The sequence below is a fragment of the Zonotrichia albicollis genome, chromosome 13 (genome assembly GCF_047830755.1).
Source record: "Zonotrichia albicollis isolate bZonAlb1 chromosome 13, bZonAlb1.hap1, whole genome shotgun sequence".
Taxonomy (NCBI): domain Eukaryota; kingdom Metazoa; phylum Chordata; class Aves; order Passeriformes; family Passerellidae; genus Zonotrichia; species Zonotrichia albicollis.
In genome coordinates, this window is record NC_133831.1 from 271,853 (window position 1) to 290,702 (window position 18,850).

At 41.3% G+C, this 18,850-nt stretch overlaps 3 protein-coding genes across 10 annotated transcripts in view; 1 reads left to right on the plus strand and 2 right to left on the minus strand.

Moving 5' to 3' along the window:
* TMEM231 (transmembrane protein 231) lies at positions 1-5,428 on the minus strand. Of its 2 annotated transcripts, none has more exons than XM_074550614.1 (7): positions 5,065-5,428; positions 4,526-4,695; positions 3,370-3,498; positions 1,851-1,994; positions 1,475-1,556; positions 1,237-1,347; positions 1-345 (listed from the first exon to the last, which is right to left on the minus strand). In XM_074550614.1, exons 1-7 carry the CDS (start codon positions 5,426-5,428, stop codon positions 161-163), a joined length of 1,185 nt encoding a protein of 394 aa, XP_074406715.1. In that variant the 3' UTR covers positions 1-160. The 2 variants fall into 2 exon arrangements, with proteins under 2 accessions (XP_074406715.1, XP_074406716.1); XM_074550615.1 differs by lacking the exon at positions 5,065-5,428 and adding an exon at positions 4,772-5,004.
* GABARAPL2 (GABA type A receptor associated protein like 2) lies at positions 5,319-10,005 on the plus strand. Its single transcript, XM_005494283.4, has 4 exons — positions 5,319-5,460; positions 5,771-5,826; positions 7,709-7,881; positions 9,426-10,005. The coding sequence occupies exons 1-4, from the start codon at positions 5,427-5,429 to the stop codon at positions 9,514-9,516; spliced, it is 354 nt and encodes a 117-aa protein (XP_005494340.1). The 5' UTR covers positions 5,319-5,426; the 3' UTR covers positions 9,517-10,005.
* The window catches only part of ADAT1 (adenosine deaminase tRNA specific 1), a 24,833-nt gene continuing 15,707 nt past the window's right edge, over positions 9,725-18,850 (minus strand). For all 7 annotated transcript variants that reach the window (XM_026797584.2, XM_014272210.3, XM_074550606.1 and 4 more), the window contains one exon: positions 9,725-15,178. In XM_026797584.2, the coding sequence (XP_026653385.2) occupies positions 15,046-15,178 (133 nt within the window). In that variant the 3' untranslated portion in view covers positions 9,725-15,045. The remainder of the gene's footprint in view (positions 15,179-18,850) is intronic.

Sequence of the window (18,850 nt, forward strand, 5' to 3'; positions counted from 1 at the left end):
TTAGGTGAATTAACATGTATTTTAAAAAACAATGCACAAACAGAGCATACTTAAAATATACTTACAAAATTCTGACCTTCTGAAGTAAGAAGTGTATAGAGAATAAAATCAGGTAACTATTTTTGAATGGCATTTCTATAAAGTCTTCTCAGGCATCTCTTCAGGACTGGTGCTGTTTGTAGGATAGTACTGGAGATACAGGCAGAACTGGGGATACTGGAATTGTAGTCAACACCTGATTCTGGAACAAAAATGTCTTAATCCTACCGAACACCCAAAGAAAGATAAGGAGGATGCTGACATACTGGATCCAGGCAAATTTCATAATTTCCCAAAATCCTGGCTGATATTTAAGGAAAGTTAAGGAGTGTTAATAGAGAACCTTCTGATGCTACCATTGCAATATCTAAACAAGGAAACTCATAGGCAGAAAGGCACAAACCTTGTTAAGACATCGGTTTGTGTCACAAATGCTAAGCCTCTGAACCACAGAAACAGCTAATAGCCTTCCACCACGGTAGGTAACAAAAGCTGGAGAGAACATCTGTTCTAGAAGACATCTAAACCAATTCTAGGTAAAGTACCTGCTTTGTGCCTGAGTCATCAGGAAGTACTTATTGTTAATATTCAGGTAGGTAAACAAATCTTGTAAGAAGTGTGCTCCATACAGATTCTTCTAAATGCAGACTTGTTCTTGTCTCAGAAGAAGAACAAAGAACATAATCAATGAAGAATTACTTTTTCAAAAGAAAAAAATTCTGGTCTGTCTGCACATGAACAGATGTAACAGCCTCCCACTGCAGGCGTTATTATTTGGTGAGATGATCTTGCATACAGATTTTTAATCATCTGCTTTAGGTCACAGAATACAGTATCATGCTCTGTGAGTGACATCTGTGACAGATCGGGACAGCAGGTACTGCAAAATCAAAGCAAGATGTACTACAAATATTCCATGACAATAGCTAACAAACTGCTTTAAAGGCCTTTTTAGCAAAGCTGAAAAGCAACACGGGTTACCAATAGAGAAAGGCAAAAAGTGGTTATGAAGGCACAACCATCTGAAGGAATGGACAAATAGGTATTTCATCAGCTCCAGAACTGTAACATTTGCTTAGCTAACAAAAAAAAAAGTTTAGCAACACATCTAAGAGAAAACATTTTCATTTGACCTGCACGTGGTGGAGGCTCAAATAATGTAACTCTGTTATGTCACAGTTTGCACAGTTTTTGAAGGATATAAGATAACTTCCACTGGGTAATGAATAGTGGCATTAATGATAAATGGCATATCCGTTGCTCTTCCAGTCATCCAAACAGGGCTGGGATCTGAAAAGACTGTTGTCACTATAACAGAGAAAGGAAATGTCCAGGTTAAGGGGCTTTTAGGTGTTAATACAGAAGTCATATACCCCACAAAACAGCTGCCAATATGCTAACTACTACTGTCCTATAGCTACACATTCAGGCTTACCATTTCTATCCCCATATGCTGCAATGATGTTTGCCAGATCATAGTCACTTGCAAAAGGGCTTGTGCCATTGACCACAGACACCTGTTACAACAAGGAGACACTTTAATTATTCATCCAGTCTTCAAGACAGTAATTCTGAGTTTCTTACACAAAGTAACCATGCCCTTCAAGGAATGAACATAAACATTAGACTGAACATCTTGGCAGAATAACCTCTTCCTTGTAGTCTAACAAGAAAACACCAGTTCAAAAGTCTTACAGTTCACTCTGTGCAATAGTACAAATAATTAGGGTGTCAACTAAGAGATACTAGGAGGATTAAGAGATTGGGGTGGGGGGGTTGAATTGATGGGGAAGGGACAAACATTTCCTCACATTGTATCTGGTATCCAGTCCACAGTGGTTAAGTAATTGCCTCTGGTTTAATTTCAAGTCTCCATTCATATAGAGTTGAGACCCTGGCACAGGAGAAAAAAACTGAAGAAAAGCCATGCTCTGCATCACAAATGTTGACATTCTCTGAAATAGTGAACACAAAAAAGGAAAATTTAGCAGGGAGGAGGAGGGACACAATGTACTTTTCTACCTCTTGGTATCTACACATTTTTCTACATGGATTTGATTTTTCTAGGACTCCCAAGTTTCAGATCATCATCTTAGTCTATACAAGAGACCACCAAATAAAAAAATATCACTTTATTAAAAAAGCAAACTACCTTAGCTAATAGCTAACTAACTATTATCTCAACAAAGTTGAGATTCAGTGAAGTGCAATGTCTGTGGCCAATGACCAAAAGTTTTGACTAGCCATAACATGTAAAAAGCAGCAAGGTGACTAAAACACATTCATTGGAGACACACTTTAAAAAAACTCAGCAGTCAAAATCAAGGACTTGTACTCTGCAACAAGAACCAAATAAAGAAGGGAGGTCCTTAGTTCTTATCAACCACTCAGTCTGAAGGAAAATTTCCACATTTACAGTGGGATAAAAAAAAAGTGTTGTGAATATGGTAACTCTCTGTGATACTAATACCTGACCAAATACTTCAGCCCAAAATCAGGACTGTTGGACCTTTATTCTGGGCCTCTGGCTTAAGAATGTTTTCTACACCACATAGCTATGCTTGCTAAGCCTGTCCATCTGCAATCAGCAATACTCTCAAAAGAAACAGCCTAATCTCCCTAGGAAAACAACTTTTTGTCTGTGGCTGCACCCAACGCAGCTCTGTATTACTGCTCCTTTCAGATGTATCCCTGGGTTCTCTGTGTGCTGGTGGCTTACTCTTTGCTTTAAGGTATTACTTGCACTGCCATTTGAGGTACAATGGCAGCAGAACTGTCTTGTCTTCCTGTAACACTTCCTCGTCCCAGTTACAAGATACAGAAGATCCTGGCAGATGATTATTGATGCTTCACGAGCTGTTAGCAAAATGTAAGGAGTTTTAGGCTGCTGCAACAGCCTGACTCCCCACCTCAGAAAATGAACTGGTTATGTCAAGACGCAGCAGTTTGTAGGAATGCACATCCTTCTGCCTATTGCAAGAATCTCAGTTATTTTTCAGGTGCCACCCACACTGATACTCACTGTTGTGCATTTCTGTCCTGTACAGTGAGTGCACTACAGCCCAAGAGAATATAAAGCTTTAAAATATTACAAAAAAAACCAAAAAAAACAAAAAAACCCAAACCCTAACAAAGCATATCAAAATACACAAGAGAGCTAGACTAGGAATGACACAGCAAAGGGGGAGAAAATAAAATATTTTTCAGTAAAACACCTATTTTGGATAGGAATTTCAATTGTGGAAGGTTTCTTTTCATCTTTTGTATAATCACTGCTGGAATTTTACAATAGGTCTGTACATCACAACAAACAAAACTAAAAATGCTCACATAAAGCTGGTAGGAAAAGAGTAGAATCAGCTGAACGCCAACTACATGCTCTGTTGGTTGTAATGGAAGTTCCAGTTTAAAATGCAACTGATCCATTTTGCCATCTTGATTTTTGTCTTCTTCTCTCATCTAAATAAATTTTTTTAAAGACAGGAATTTCTGTTAGAAAGAAAACCAAAAAAGTAAAACCCCAGGGGACCCTACAACTGCAGCACGCACATACCAAGGAAGCAAACAGACTGCACAGTTAGGAATGTAATAAAAAGCTACCTATTTACAGACAGAGGACTAGAGACAAAAAGCCAACACTGCTGTCTGTTATACAAGGTCTCACACACCCCTCCAGGGAGGAAAAGTTTACTTCAAGGTCTTTTCTGCCCTAGACCATTCCAACCATCTTCCTTGCAGGCCACAAAGCATGCCTTGGTGCTGGATCTTCTGTGTAAGACGCAGTTCAAATATATGACTGATGGTCAGGCTTGTGCCTCCTGCTATTGTAGGATGCCTCTTAAATGGCCTCTGTATGCTGATTCCTGGCGGTAAGCCAAGGCTTGCTACGCTTGAGTGCCAGAGTGTCCAGTACTTCAGCTACTTGCAAAATATAGGAGGGCTCATAAAGAGGCAGACAGAAAAATAACTGCCACTGTGAAATCCCAGAAAGAAAAGTGACTGCAAGGCAGAGATCACGTGTTTCTGAAGGCACATATCTACTTCCAAATCTAGGTGTACCCTGCAGGCTTCACATAATGACAAGCCATGTAGCCAGGACAGAAGGGCACAACTAATTTGATGAAAGTAAACCGACGTGTTCACACAAAGCACCTGCGGTGTTCATGGACCTGGTTTAGTGGCAAAATTGGTAGGGTTTGATTAATGACTGGATTTGGTCTTACGGGCTTTTTCCAAACTAAGTAATGCTACGATTCAGTAACACTGAGAGGGAGTGAAACGGGACTCATTAAAATTCCAGCAAATCCCGATGTGAGGCACAAGGTTATACATAAAGCTGCTGCTACCTGAATGCAGCAGTGCCTGACGGGCCACCCGCTCAAAAGCGCCATCAGCACTCGTGCCCTGAGCCGGCTGCCGGTCCACTGGCCCCACTCTGCAGCCTCGCTTCTCGCCAGTGTTGCCGGGCCGCCCCCGGCAGGCCTACCGACAGGAGCGGGACTCGGAGCCGGTCCTCCTGGAGCCTGTTGAACGCCGGGAATGTGCTCCACGCCAAGAAGCTGCCCGGGCCGGACCCGATGGTGGCGACGAAGAGAGCCTCGTACCGGAAACGAACAGTGGGCTGCTCCAGGTACGCGCTCTGCTTCAGCCAGAAACCTGAGGGCAGAAACAGCACGAGATTTCAGGGCTGCGCCAGACCCGGCCAGGCCGAGTGGGGTCCAGCGGCGCTCACCGTGGCTCCGGTAGGCCACCAGCAGCGGCGGCACATAGGTGAGCGCCGTGATGAGCAACAGCGCCAGTGCAGCGGCGGAGCAGAACCCAGCCCGGTAGCGCGTGTACAGCGCGGGATGCGAGTACAGCTCCACGCCAGCCATGGCGAGCGGCCCTCAGCGCCCGCAAGCACGCCCCCTGCCCGCACTGGCGCCGGCCGCCCCCGCCCGCGCCTTCCCGGGCGGAGCGTCGACTGACGAGACGCCGCGCCAATCAGCGCTGAGGGGACGGGCCCATCAGCCAATGAACGCGCACCACTGCCTCCCGGGTCCGTCGGCGAGATAGCGCCCGGCAGCAGGATGGGGACACACGAATGGGGACACCTGCCGGGACGATGCAGTCTGTGGAGCAGCTTCGAGTGCCCCGGGAGCCCTGCGGGAGGCTTCGCACCCGGCAGCTGACTCCGCGTCCAGATGCCACAGTCCCTCCCCGCGATCCCCGGCCGGAAGCGCGGCTGCTCAAGCGGTTGCCGGGGAACAGGCGAGCCGGAAGTCCCGCCTGCCGAGCCGCGGCTGTTGTTGTGACAGGGACCGTGACAGCGACAGGCCCGGCACGAGCCCCCGCTCCCCGCACACGGGCCTCGCCGCCTCTGGCTTCGCTCCCTGCCCGCCTGCACCATGAAGTGGATGTTCAAGGAGGACCACGCGCTGGGTAAGGGTGGGTCTGAGCCAGGCGCTGCCTGGCAGCGGCCCCGCTGCCCTCCATCTCCCGTGTCGCCATCTGTCGCGGTCGGCTTCCCCAGGCGGCCGTCTTGTATGTGGGCGGACAGCCGCTGGCGGCCCTTGCCGAAGGGTAGTGCGATGCCCGGGGACGGTCTCCCCGAAAATCTAGAGACCCGCTCGGAGACGGGAATGTGATCGCGCTCCCCGCAGGCTCACGGCCCTGCCGGCGCTGCCCTCTCGGCCTAGGACACCAGCAATATAATTACTATGCAATGACTAATTACGAGTTTTGTTCACAGAGCACAGATGTGTCGAGTCCGCAAAAATCCGAGCCAAATACCCCGACCGTGTCCCGGTGAGTAGCCAAGCCAGCTTCAACAGACTACTTACAGGCAAAGGTAGATACAATGCTTCCATCCTGCCCACTCTGATGAGTTCCTACCAAGAAAATTCATTTTCCATTTTGTGTCCTTAGATGTTTTAAAGAAGTCCAAAACACATATAACTAGTCCAACATTTCCTCCTGTGCCCTAGTGCATATTGAAAAAAATGCTTTCTAAAAACTTTCCAGGGATTTTTATGGTATATCATGGTCCCGCTTTCTTCTAATGGCAATTATATCCCACCAAATACCTTAATTGTCTTGAAGATTGTGCCTGATCCTTAGAAAGATTATAAAGACTATTGAAACCTTGACCATCTTCCAGCCTGGCTAAATTAGTTAGATGATATCCCTCATGAATTCCACACCTATAACCAGTCATCATGATTAATTTCCCCGTGCAAACCCTGTTTGAAGAGCCAATGCAAGTGGTGACCCCTCCTTTCTTGGAGGAGCATTAATACCTACCAATCTGCTAAACAGTGAATGAGCTCTCTTCTTCTCCCCACAATCCCTTTTACCATATTTCAGTCTCTGACAAGACCACAGTTCACATCCTTATATAACAGCTAGCAACATGTCCACATTCTCAACTGACTTGAGTGTAAAATTTCCCACATCCCATCTGACCACATACCAGTTAATGCCACTCCTGCCTCTCACCTTTTGGTAACTTTTCCATTAGTACAGCCCAGAGAAGAATCTTCATTCCCATTGACTTTTTCTGCTGCTCAGTTGCACAAAGTCACAAGATTTTCTCCAGTTGTAATCTGGCGAGCTGATATGATCCATGCTGTTCTCTCGACTAACTATTCCCTCACACATAGACTGCAGCATCCTTGACCATACATCTTCACAGTATCCATTTCAAAAATATCCTTGATAACCTATGGGGAAAAAAAACCATAGGAACTCACAGTCATAACGACATGCTGCTGTATCAGGGATGGACAGCAAGGTAAAGACAAATATAGGAATTGAATCTCAAATTGCAGCAATCCTTTGTCCAGACCAGTATGTGTTTTCTGCTTGATGATTCAAATTGAGCCACATACCATTGATACCAAATAGTTGGTGTCAATTTAACAGTCAGAAGTATTTTTCAAACTTAATGTTTCACTTGGAATGTAGAGCTAAGGAATGGAGACCCTGGAACCTTGTGTAAACCCCATTTCCTGACCTGCTGAATTTTTCCTTCAAGAATCACTTTGTGTAGCACAATGAGCATCGGGTCTTTTTCACTAGCAATACTTAATTGTCCTTCCCCCTGCACCTGTTGCTTTTGTTTGGTTTATTTTTGTTTGGTTTTGTTTGTGGCCACCTTGCTATCTTTCCTTGCTGTAGTCAGTTTCTGATTTCCGAGGCAATGATGGAATACTCTAAATGTCAGTTTAGCAGAATACAAAGGTAGCCACACCAGTACCAGTCCTTCGCCTAATGCAGTCCAGGACACTATTAGCCTTACTTGTGTCTAGGGTACACCGCTGGTTCATTTTCAGCTTTAAGTCCACATTGCAGTAATTTCATATCATCAATGTACAAAAGGTTAAGTGATGTGCGTACTTTCCTGTCACAGGTGTCTTTAAGGCATAACACACCTTTTTACCCCATGACTGCCAAACATGGGCGTAGAAAGTTTCAAGTCATTGTGTATATGAACGTAGGTTTCAGTGCAGCTGTAAAATCAGGTTTTACAGTGCTGAGCCAGTTTTACCTCTGATTTGGTTGTGATCAGGAAACCTTTTTTTTCATCCCCTCTACTCACCACTGTAAGCCTTTATGAGCAAACAATCTACCAAAGCCGTCTGTTCATACCAATCCTGAAGAGCCTGACTTTCATACCTGCACTTTACAGGTCATAGTGGAGAAGGTCTCAGGATCTCAGATTGTTGATATTGACAAGAGGAAGTACTTAGTTCCGTCTGACATCACCGTGGCCCAGTTCATGTGGATCATCAGGAAGAGGATTCAACTGCCATCTGAGAAGGCAATATTCCTCTTTGTAGACAAGACTGTCCCACAATCCAGGTGAGAGGCTATTCACTTGGTATTCAGAATCATTACAGCAAGCCTGTGCGTATTAGAGGGCAAGTAACACTGCTCTTCAAGGCTCATTTGGTGATTTTGGGATATGTTTGTCACATCTTAATCTCACTAAAAGTTTTTTTTCCTCACGAATTTGATAAACATCTTATTTCTTGAGCTAGGCTGAAAAGAAAGGTGACTGAAAATATATTATGATTTACTTCCATGGCACAAGGGTGAGCTTTGGAGTTATGATGTTGTTGCATTTGGTTAAGTGCAAAAACACATACATCATCAATATCAAGAACACAATGATTCTCAGTATAACAAAAAAGGTTGCACATTAAATACTCAATAGCAAATGCCATAAATTATTCTGAAAAAAAACAATAACCTGTCAGTTTACAAAGAAATTGTAACATTACAAACTAGCTGCTGGTTCTTTTTTTTTTTAATTATTTTTTTCCTATGAAAAAATAATTGCAATAGAAAGGTTTTTTGCATTGCTTTTATATAGGAATAACTTTTATTGTTTTCTCCTACATAACAGAATATAGCACAAGCAGCAACTACAACTTTCTACACTAGATACTTTAGTATCATTTAAGGAAATAGTATGTCATTACATGCCTTACATGTGATATCATTCTTAATACTTAACTGTAAAAGAAAGAGTCCCTCCAGGTACTCCGATACACAACAGGGATCCATGAGAACCATCCTTTTCTGCTTGTTTTCTTTTAACAGTACTGAGAATGCCTATATGTCATCTTTATAACAGTATCACAGAATTGCTAGGCACAGGAAAGGGAGATCCATTGTCTCTTCTCACATGTTCATAATAAGATGTAACATCTCAGCTAGGAAAACAGGGCTTTGATCATTCAGTACTAATGTAAAAATGGTAACTTCTTAACCAATAAACAAAACCACAATCTGTTCATGGTTGCTCATAAACCTCTGTATGAGGAGAGAAGGACGTCAATGATTGGTGATCTATTTACTAATCACCAATTCACTTCCATTTCAAGTACTGCTTACAAATCTTCCCAGCTCCTCTCCTGGGCAGAATGATGTCATTGTTTTCCCTGTCACTCACATCCAGCTCCATCTTTCAGTTCATTAGCCTTTTCTCAGTTTTGGGAAGTCAGAGAAAGGTGAGCTGAGGAGGCTTCATTTGTGCACCCAAGTGATGTCTACTGCTCCAACTATCTGTAAATAGATGGTTGGAGCAGTTGAGCAGCCAAGTAATTGCTAGGGTTTCTTTTTGATTTCAAAATAGAGACTAATTTCCAACAAAATAAGGAAGCATTCTGACAAAGGCATTTGTGAAGAAATAAAGAAAATTTACTCTGCAGAGTCCAGGATCATTTCTCTAAATTAGGTGTCAACTGCTTTTCATTTACACTCATTTTTTTGTATTGTTACCTATACACAGACGTAATAGTTTTAGTTTTTATTGATCCTTGTTTATATGAAGTTCTGACTGTTAACACTGACAACTTGCATGAGCCAAACAAACCATTTCTCTTTTTTTCCCTTTTAAGCTTAACTATGGGACAACTTTATGAGAAGGAAAAGGATGAGGATGGATTCTTGTATGTTGCCTACAGTGGAGAGAACACATTTGGTTTCTGAATGGTGGGGCTTGGCTACTGTATCATCCTGCTGTGTATCTTGTAAATAGCTGATCATTTTCTGTTCTGACATCCTCAGAAGTTCCTTCTATATACATGCATTTGTAACTGGATTTATTTCTTAATATATTGCTAGGTCTTGTTTTATTAGACTGTTAAATTATAAAAAGAAAGTTTTGTTAGTTTTGTGCATTATTTTTTCTCACAGCTATGAATTCCCAGAGCCTCAGTTCTTTGGGGGATACATATGATGACACTGATTAAATAATAAAGCAAAGTAGTTGGGTTACTAAAACATGAAGAGAAGAACACACATTTCTTCTGTTTTGAGATGTTAATGTAAGAAAAATAAAAAGAATAAATTAGTATTGGAAACACTGGATTTGCTAGCTTATCCAAAGCCAGGAGCAAGATGCTGATCGTGTTGTATTGAGCTGGTATGTTCCTTTCTCAATTAACAAACAAGTACAATAAAAATTCCTGTCACAAACAGGCAGTGCTGTCATTTCTTTACCTTCATTTTGGCCAGAAAGTTACTCATCACATTTACTAGATGCTACACAGCTGCTTCTGTTACTTACTAGACATTGTACAGCTTCTCAAACTTTAGTGTGTGGTTGCTGATACCACTAGGAAGAAACAAGGAGCTCTTTGTAGGTTTCAAAACAAATAGCTTCAGAGCTACTATATCTCACAGCTACTCCTATTTAGAGGCAAGTCCTTGGATTGTGTGGGAGAGGGTGGAAAAACCAGCTAACTGACCTAATTGCACAGTGCTGGAGTTTGTACTCTGATATTAAAGGATAACACTGCATTGAAGGATTAGCATCACTTTGACCTTCCTAAGCCAGCAAGGAAACGCTAAATACAGTTTAGATTCCTGTTAAAAAGTTTTAATTCATTTTCACACTATGTGGTGCCTAAGAATCTAGTTCTTAAAATGCTTCCAGTTATAGTGGAATTTACCACTTCCAAACTTAAATCAAATTAATACTAACTCCAACCCTCGCGACAATACCTTACACCTAGAATTGTTTAGCTCCGCAGTCATTCACGTGCATTGGCAAAAGGACTCAAAAATGTGAACGTAGAAAACTGTGAAAGGTTGACACTACCCTATTACTGCGTGTTGACACAGTAACTGTGATGCATGTGCTTACTGCATCTGAAAATGCATTTTCAGATGCAGTAAGCACGTGCATCACAGTTACTCTGTCAACAGTTACATCACAGTTACAAGATCTCAGTAAGCCTTTCATTAGTCAGAGTAGCGCTGCATTGTAAACCACTGCTTTAGGCAACATTCTGTCAGCACTTCCATCCTAAATTACTTCTAACTCCCTTTTTACACATTAATGTTTACTCTTAACAGAATTTTTGATTCAGAATGAAGAAAAGTGGTTTCACCTGTCATTTTCTGAATTACCTCTTATTACTTGAAAATGTTCTGTTTCCTTTATGCTGAAACGGTACCATTTTTCTACTCACCAAGTAATATTTTTTCTTAGCTGTTAACAGAAGAGTAAGAAACACTTAAAAATGCTGAAGTTAGTTACATGCTAGCAAACAGATCTAAAACCAAGGGAAGATGTTATGATTGAGGTAACTCTTGGATTACCCTTCATAAGCCCCTAAAACCCCCACAAAACGGCTCTCTTTAACATCTCTGTATTTATTAGTTTAGATTCAGGAGCCCAGATACGCAAGCAGTTCCAGAGAATGTAAGCATAAAAGTTCTACAGCAGTAACTTCACTTTTCATCTGCAGATACATGTTAAATGGCAATAAAATATCAAGAGATTTCCTTTTGAAATTCAGAGGTGAAATGCATCCCTTTAGATAGAACACTCCTGTAAAATTTTACAAAGCATTTGAGCCCATATGTTCTTCATTTTCTGTTAACTCTTCAACTGATGCACTGAACAAAAAACAAAGACAGCAACACCTCTATGTGACTTATCTTTAAGCTAAATTGAAATGTTATCTCCAATATAACTAAACCAGTACTGGATGAATTTAGCATTCAGTCAATATTTAGTATATTATTATAGACCATTATCACATTATAGACATTATTATAGACCAAATTCAGACCATTTACATGGTCTTTCCTCAAAAAATACCTTGCTTCTACATGTATATATTTTAGTTGTATGTATTATGTACCTGTTGTTGCTGCAGCCCTCTTATGACATTATCAGATAGTCTGAGACAAAACTCCAATGCCTTTCTTTCCTCCTTGCCAACAGAATTCTGCCCTCAGCCGCACAACCCCGGTTCTTCCTTTCCTCTAATGCTTAATGGATTTATTGCAGAGATCTTTTAACTCCTAGTGAAAGGCTGCATCTTGTTTTGGGCTGATGGTTTGTTTTTCTACAAATATAGCAATTTAAATATTTTTCAGTTTACTCGCAATGTACTGAGATCAGTAAACCTTCCAGCCTGTGTTAAGGTGAGCAGTGGAAGTACACGGTGAAGATCAAAACCTTGCTTTTCCAAAGACAGTGGGATGCTAACATCTGGTCTTGTGGAACTGCAGCCTCAAGGTCAAACATGATTACTCTCACCCTGGGAGAAAACCACTTGTTTCTATGCTCGGGTTTGACTTCCTTCAAGATATGCAGGGAGTCTGTCCTGCCTTCTTACTAGGACTGAAAAGAGAATAACACCTCTAACAGTGATGCTGTTAAAGACATTCTACTCAATGATTACAGTTTCTTTGTCCTGGCAAGTAAGAGCCATTGGTCTCCAAACAAGTTTGGGACAGGCAAGGCCCTATCTGGGTTATACAGATGTGCTCATTTTACACATATGGTGGGAATCTTGGTGCCCTCCTGTGCTCTGCTGCTCCCACTCCCACTTGTTTGCTTGTCCTCATTAACCATGCACTGTGGGCACTTCATTCCTGCTGCTTCCCTCCCTGCTAACTCTGCTCTCCTGTGGCAGAGTCTCTGCATTCTGCTGTCCTCCCTGTGCCTTGCCTATCTTTGTTTTTCGGGGTATCAGCTATACCAGCGCAAAGAAGTGATACAGGCTTGGAACATATCAACTGTTCCTTTCCAGGAGCAATTCTTCCAAAGACCTGCTGACAGTGATCCAAGTTTAGTTTGCTACCAATTACAAAAGCAGAGACTGTTCTTTCCTATCTCTGCATTTTTCCCTTCTGGTTTTTAAATCAGTTTCATGGTACTGCCAACAGCATTTCCTGACATTTTCAAATGAAACAAATGCAGCATTTATATACTGATTTTCTGTCACAGAAATGCCATCCAGTCGAGGATGAGCTCTCACAGGCTTAGCCCCTCAGCCTTTTAAATGCTGTTCTGTTTCAGCTCTTTCCTTCTCTTTGCATATTCACTGACTTGCTCTAGGCTTAAATATGTCCTCAGCTCCATCCAATAAATGAAGTTAGCATCAGTGTTCAGCACCTCAAAAACTACTTTTAAATCTGACAGGTAACAAAACAGCAACAGTCTACAGTTCACAAGTATTTTAGAAATTCACAAAAAAATCTTACCAGCAACAATCCTAACAGCCAGGCTCAAATTGTAGAAAAGAGTTAGAAGAATTTAAACCATATAACTGCTTATGTGAAAACTGATGCATGACTACAGAACTAGTCTTATGTAACCCATTTTAATATTGCAGCTGAATAGGAAATGGGAACATTCCAGTCTGGTCAGCAGGTTCACTGCAGGCATTGTTGATTACCTATGCAAAACTAGGTATGGTAAGTTAATAGTTTCTGCAAGATTTCAGCAAAGGCAAATGTCAGGAACCTGGAAATCTACTGATAGCTCTTTAGGTACACTATAGAACTCTGTCCCTGGAATACTACTTGCTCGATTACAGGAACAGCTACCATTTATTTTCAGCAGCTCACCCTGTAACCCATGTGCAATGGCATCTGGCCATTTTTTATCCTCTGATGACTACTGCAAGTTCCTAATCTCCATAATCCCTTGCCCTCTACAAACACATAAAATTACTTCCCCCTCACCAGTACAACTGGTATTTCTGCATGTTAGTGCTGGATTTGAGAGAATGGGCAAATACACACAGAATTCAAGTTGTTACTTCTTCAACAAGAGAACTATTCTTACTTGACAAGTCAGCCTGAGTGTGAAGTAACAAGGATTTGCTGCTATCACTTCTCATACTGTAACATTATGTGTACTGTTTGGTCCCATATGTAGCTCAGTAGGTTGACAAAAAAGGCTGTTTGGAGAACTGCTGTGCCCATTTTTCAAATCCAAAACTACAGACCACCAAAGAACAAAAAAAAAATCAAATCACTAAGGAATTTTCAAGTTCTAAATTATCCGCTTCTTTCATCCTGACATTGCCTTGTCCAAATATTTTATGAATTGTGGTTTACAAGAGAAAAATACAAAAGGGGAATGGGCTCAGGAGCAGTTACACAGTCCTGAAATTGCTCACAAAAGGCAATAACTGGAACAGAAGGTTTAAGGAGGATTACACACTGCTTCCCCCACAACTGCTCACAGTGTTGACTGTCTTGTCATGCAGATTTTAGTTGGTAATAAAGCATAATGGCAAGAGAAAATAGAAGGAACATGCCAGAGACTACTTTCAATACTCCCCAAAGCATCTCCACCTTTGCCAGGCTATTAATGAACACAAGGGCCAGTGACATAAATAGCTGAAGCATTTCTGCTTTTAATTGACCATTTCCCGCAAGGGAGCATGGAGATGGACGGTGCTTGAAACACTGAAAAGTAGGTAAATGTTTGCCTGTAATTACACAGGATTGGCTAATTTGAACCAAGTCATTCAGAAGTTTTCTTTCCTGCCTACAGAGGCAAAGCAGTTGAAATGTTATCTGGCAAAGTCCTGAAACTGAGATGCACAGAATATCATAAGTAGTATTGTTTGACACAGACTCCTTCCCAGTGCTTTTGCTTCTGCTGTGGCAACATCTGCGGCTATGTTTAGCAAATAGCAGCATATATGAAGGATTCCCAAAAAAAGAGACACTTTAACAGAACTAGTTTTTCAAGTTAGAAGCAATGGGGCTGAAGGACATAGAAAATTCTTCCATGCACCAGACAAGAAGAGCTCAGAATTATGAAAGTATTACTTACTATGCATGAGGGTTGTCCCAGCAACAGAAAAACAACAACATTATGAGAGGCGGAAGAAAAAAGTGGCACTAAAATTTTCCATAATAATGCTTGAATTTCAGTTGACATTTCTTTCACTGCAATGACTATGGCTGGTAGGCCCTACCTTCAGATACCAGGATAGCACAGCACTGCTTCCTTTCTTTTGGAAGCATATTATTTCATGCAGCTCAGAATTTAAAGTCAGCAATGATCCTTTTCTATATTTCAATAAAAAGAGGACTTCAACTCAGTAAAAATAAAAGTACTCTCTAAATGGCTTTCCTTTTCACTCCTGTCTCTTTACAGCACATAAACTAGAGGGTGTCATTTTCTGGCCCTTGAAATACAAAGGTATCTGCTGTGGACCAGAGCTTATTCCTGGATTCACATAGTCACATGGATTCTCATGTGAAGTGCAGGTATTCCTTGGCATTCTTGACCCAACCCAGCAGAGCTTGGCTACGCAGCACTCTCCAGGCTTCTTGATAATTTAACGCAGCTTCCTTGTAGTCCCAGTAGGTTTTTAGTGTCTTCATCCTGACAGAAAATGCACAAAAATGAAAACAATTCTATGATCCTATTGAATATGAGGTCACAAAATGAAAACAGAAATCAAACATCTAAGGGCCTGACAATCTCCTATGAACTCTTCCATACTACTTAGTGAAATTCTCTTCTAGGGAGACTCGGAGACACCCAGGCTTTAAAGCTAGGCATTGTCATCAATCTTGCAAAAGGAAGCAAAACAACTCTTCTAGCACTAGAAACGTTTGAGTTTGACTGTGTGACCACAGAAAACTTCCATGACAGCAAAAGCCACTGAAGCAAAGCTGAAAAGGTAGCTAGGGTGCTTTGAATTGGGTGAAAGTAGCTTTAGCATGCTAGAAAACAGGCTGGAAAAGGACAGAATGAACTAGACAGTTTTTCTTTTCCAACAAAAAACTAACAGGGAAGAACGAGACAAAGGAGGAAACACTCTCTTTTCTTTCCCTAAAGCAAAAGAGACACATCAGTTTTAGTGTCATTCCCCTTCCTCAAGTAGCAACTATGCCCCACAATCTCAGCAGAACAACTGGTCACTGCTGAGTACATTACACCAACGACTTTCAAAACAGGGAAATGCAAGGCTAGAGTATCTGAACACAAGTGCCTGTAAGACAATTTCATGAAGATTTTTTTTTCCTTTCCTTGCATTCCATTCCCAACCTCTTTCATCTTCCTTTGCCAAAACACCTGCCAGCCACATGGGATAGGCAATGTTTATACATTAAACCCAATATGAAGGGAAGATCATAGGCAACATGACCTTCACCAAGAAAGAGAAAGAGCCAAACTACTGCAGGAATCCTAATCTGTGAGTTCTGAGAACTACTGCACTAACCTCTAAAACAGGCTTTCAAGCTCAAAGGCAATTATGAGCACCCCCAAAAAAACCCCACAGCTCTACCATAACAGCAGATCATCAGAAGCTGTGTTTGAGGCACTCAGCATTCTGCCATGAGTTTATTTCCAGAATACCGTAACATGCAAAGCACACCATATATCTATCCTTCAGACCTTGTGTTCAGAAAGGTGCAAGAGTGGAGAGAACCTGTCTATGTAGGGAGATGTATTCTCTCTTAAAAAACCTGCCCTGTGCTCTTATCACAGCCAATCCATTTTGCTTTCTCCACCTCTTTCACATTATTCATATTCTGTGAAACTAACCTGCAAGCTGCTCTCAAAAGTCCCATGTAAGGGCCCCACTAGAACTTTCCCCCACCCTGGCCAGTGGAATGGTAACGGAACCCCATTATCTATACTGGATCTGGAACTGGAATCCTCCATATTGTGAGCTGAGCAGGAAGGAAGAATAGTAGTACAATCTTAATTGTGATGGCTCCTCACTACAATTTAAGAGAAAAGAGGATTAGTCATTAATTTAACAAGCCCAGCAAGAAAGTCAGGGCAGGTTTATTTTACAAAGTCTCCCTTAGATTCAAACAAAGGGCCACACAGCCAGCCACACCTTGTTCAAACAGCAGTGCCTGGAGACTCTACGGTGGATGCCACTGTATGACAAGAGAAGGTTTTCACTTCCCCAGGTGGTCACTAAGGCATGTTTTTTTTCCTAACAGCAGGGGAAAAAAAAAACCCCAGTAATGAAAAAATCTCCTTTGCCACGTTATCATCAAGTGATCTGCAAAGAATACTGCAGAGGATTTTATGTAACAATTCAGATTAGCACAACACTGTCCAATGGTGTGTCACCATTCCCTTGACAGTGAGCATGGAAAACATGAAAAGAAAAAAAAAAAAGATGGACCAGTAATTTCAAAATGATAATATGAGAGAGAATCAACAGAAGGGAATCAATTTATGCACCAGTAATTTCAAAATGATAATGAGAGGGAATCAACAGAAGAAAATTAGGTATGATAGGTGGCGGTAACAGGTAATAAATAAATAACATTAGTCTACCTATTGAGAGGAGTGAGAATTTAAGTAAGGCACAGAAGACAGATCATAAGAATTACTGCAAAAGAAGAAAGAAGGTGGGACAGCATTATACAGTACTATCTGGTTCTTGGTGAAGTAGCTCATACCAGCCAAACACCACCTCCTTCTCAGTCTCATCTGAAAGCAAATAAACTAAATCCTGAAAAAACCCAAATTGATGAATGTCATGCTTAAGATCTTAGATAAGCTATACTACTACAAATACCTAAATTTGCCTTTTAGAAGAGCCAGCAAAGTTCTGGCCCCAGTAGGCTGTCTACCTGTTCCAATTCAACAGTACCCACACAGATCCTTCTGTGTGAAGAATGAATAAGAAAGGAGAAGCAGATTTAGATACACACACACAAAAACAAACAAGCAAACAAACAAACAAAACCAAAACAAAACTAACCAAAAAAAACAAATAAAATAAAAAAAAAACCAAAATAACATCAGAATAGAATCAGTTCCATGTAAAGCTAAATTCCCAGTTCCCAAGTCTGACAGTGGACAACAGTAAATGAAGGCAGCATTACATGAAGAACAACCCTTGTCTTAATATACCCTACAACTACAAAACAAGCTATTCAGCAAATCTGAAAGTATTACAGAATGAGCATTCCTCGATGGATCAGAAAAATTGGAAGGCAAGAGAAGTGGATTAGAAGAGTCAGGGAAGGAACTTAGGGTCAAAGTGGAAAAAGGAAACTGCGTGATAGCACAGCTTTAGAGCCAACCATTTGCGGGAAGAGATAACAAGATACATTTGAATGTGAAGAAAATACAAAACTGGTAACAGTTAAATACACAGAAGTTTAAAGAAACAATTGGAGAGTGTAGGATTTCTTATCTGAAGTTCACTCAGACTCCAAGAGGGAAAGAAAAATCAAAACATCAGAATACCATGTAGGGAAAAAAAGGGAAGATGAAGGAAACAGCAACACGAAGACACTTTTTAATTTTGCTTTTCAAAAGAAGAGGAGGAAAAACAAAATACTTCCAAGGCAACCAGCTGCACAAGCTGACTGGTGAGCTAGCACCTCCTCTGTATAAATAAAGTTTGTGCAGTAAAAAAACAATGTCACATCTGTGAATCAGCTGGACTTAGTCAGGAGAAGCCCAGACAGACAAACAGTAGAGGACAAAAAAGTCAAAGGAAACAAGGCCAGTGGTCTAGAAAAGCCCTGAGGTGAAGTGACTTTATGTAAGCAGCATGTGATCAGCATAATGAGTCACCTACCCAACAATGCACAAGTTCACAGTCTGTTTTGAGGAAATTATGATGGCTAAAAAAGTGAGGACAAACGCCCACTCAGAAGAGGCTAAAAATTTTATATTTCAAACTGATTTAAGGACAAAGTATCTCTACTTACAGAATCAGTTTAAAGCATCTCAGCAATAGCATGGTCCATATTGACATTGAAACTTTGAAACAGTTACAAGACACTTCCACAGACACAGAAGGTAACTGCAATGTTTAATTCAACAGAACTCAAAAGCAAGCAAGATCCATTAATTAAAGAGCCAGGGGGCACTTCGGGTAAGTTTGTTGCACCTACTATCTTAGTACCATGAAGGGCTGAAATGGCCTATCTCCCCTTCTTTCAGTCACATATGCCTCCTACTTCCTTGGCATGGGTTTTATCTGTTTCAGATTTCCATTAAGTTCTTTAGTCCAAGAGAAAACACAGAAAAGAAGGAAATTGTTTTCAGCCACATTACCCAGTTGAA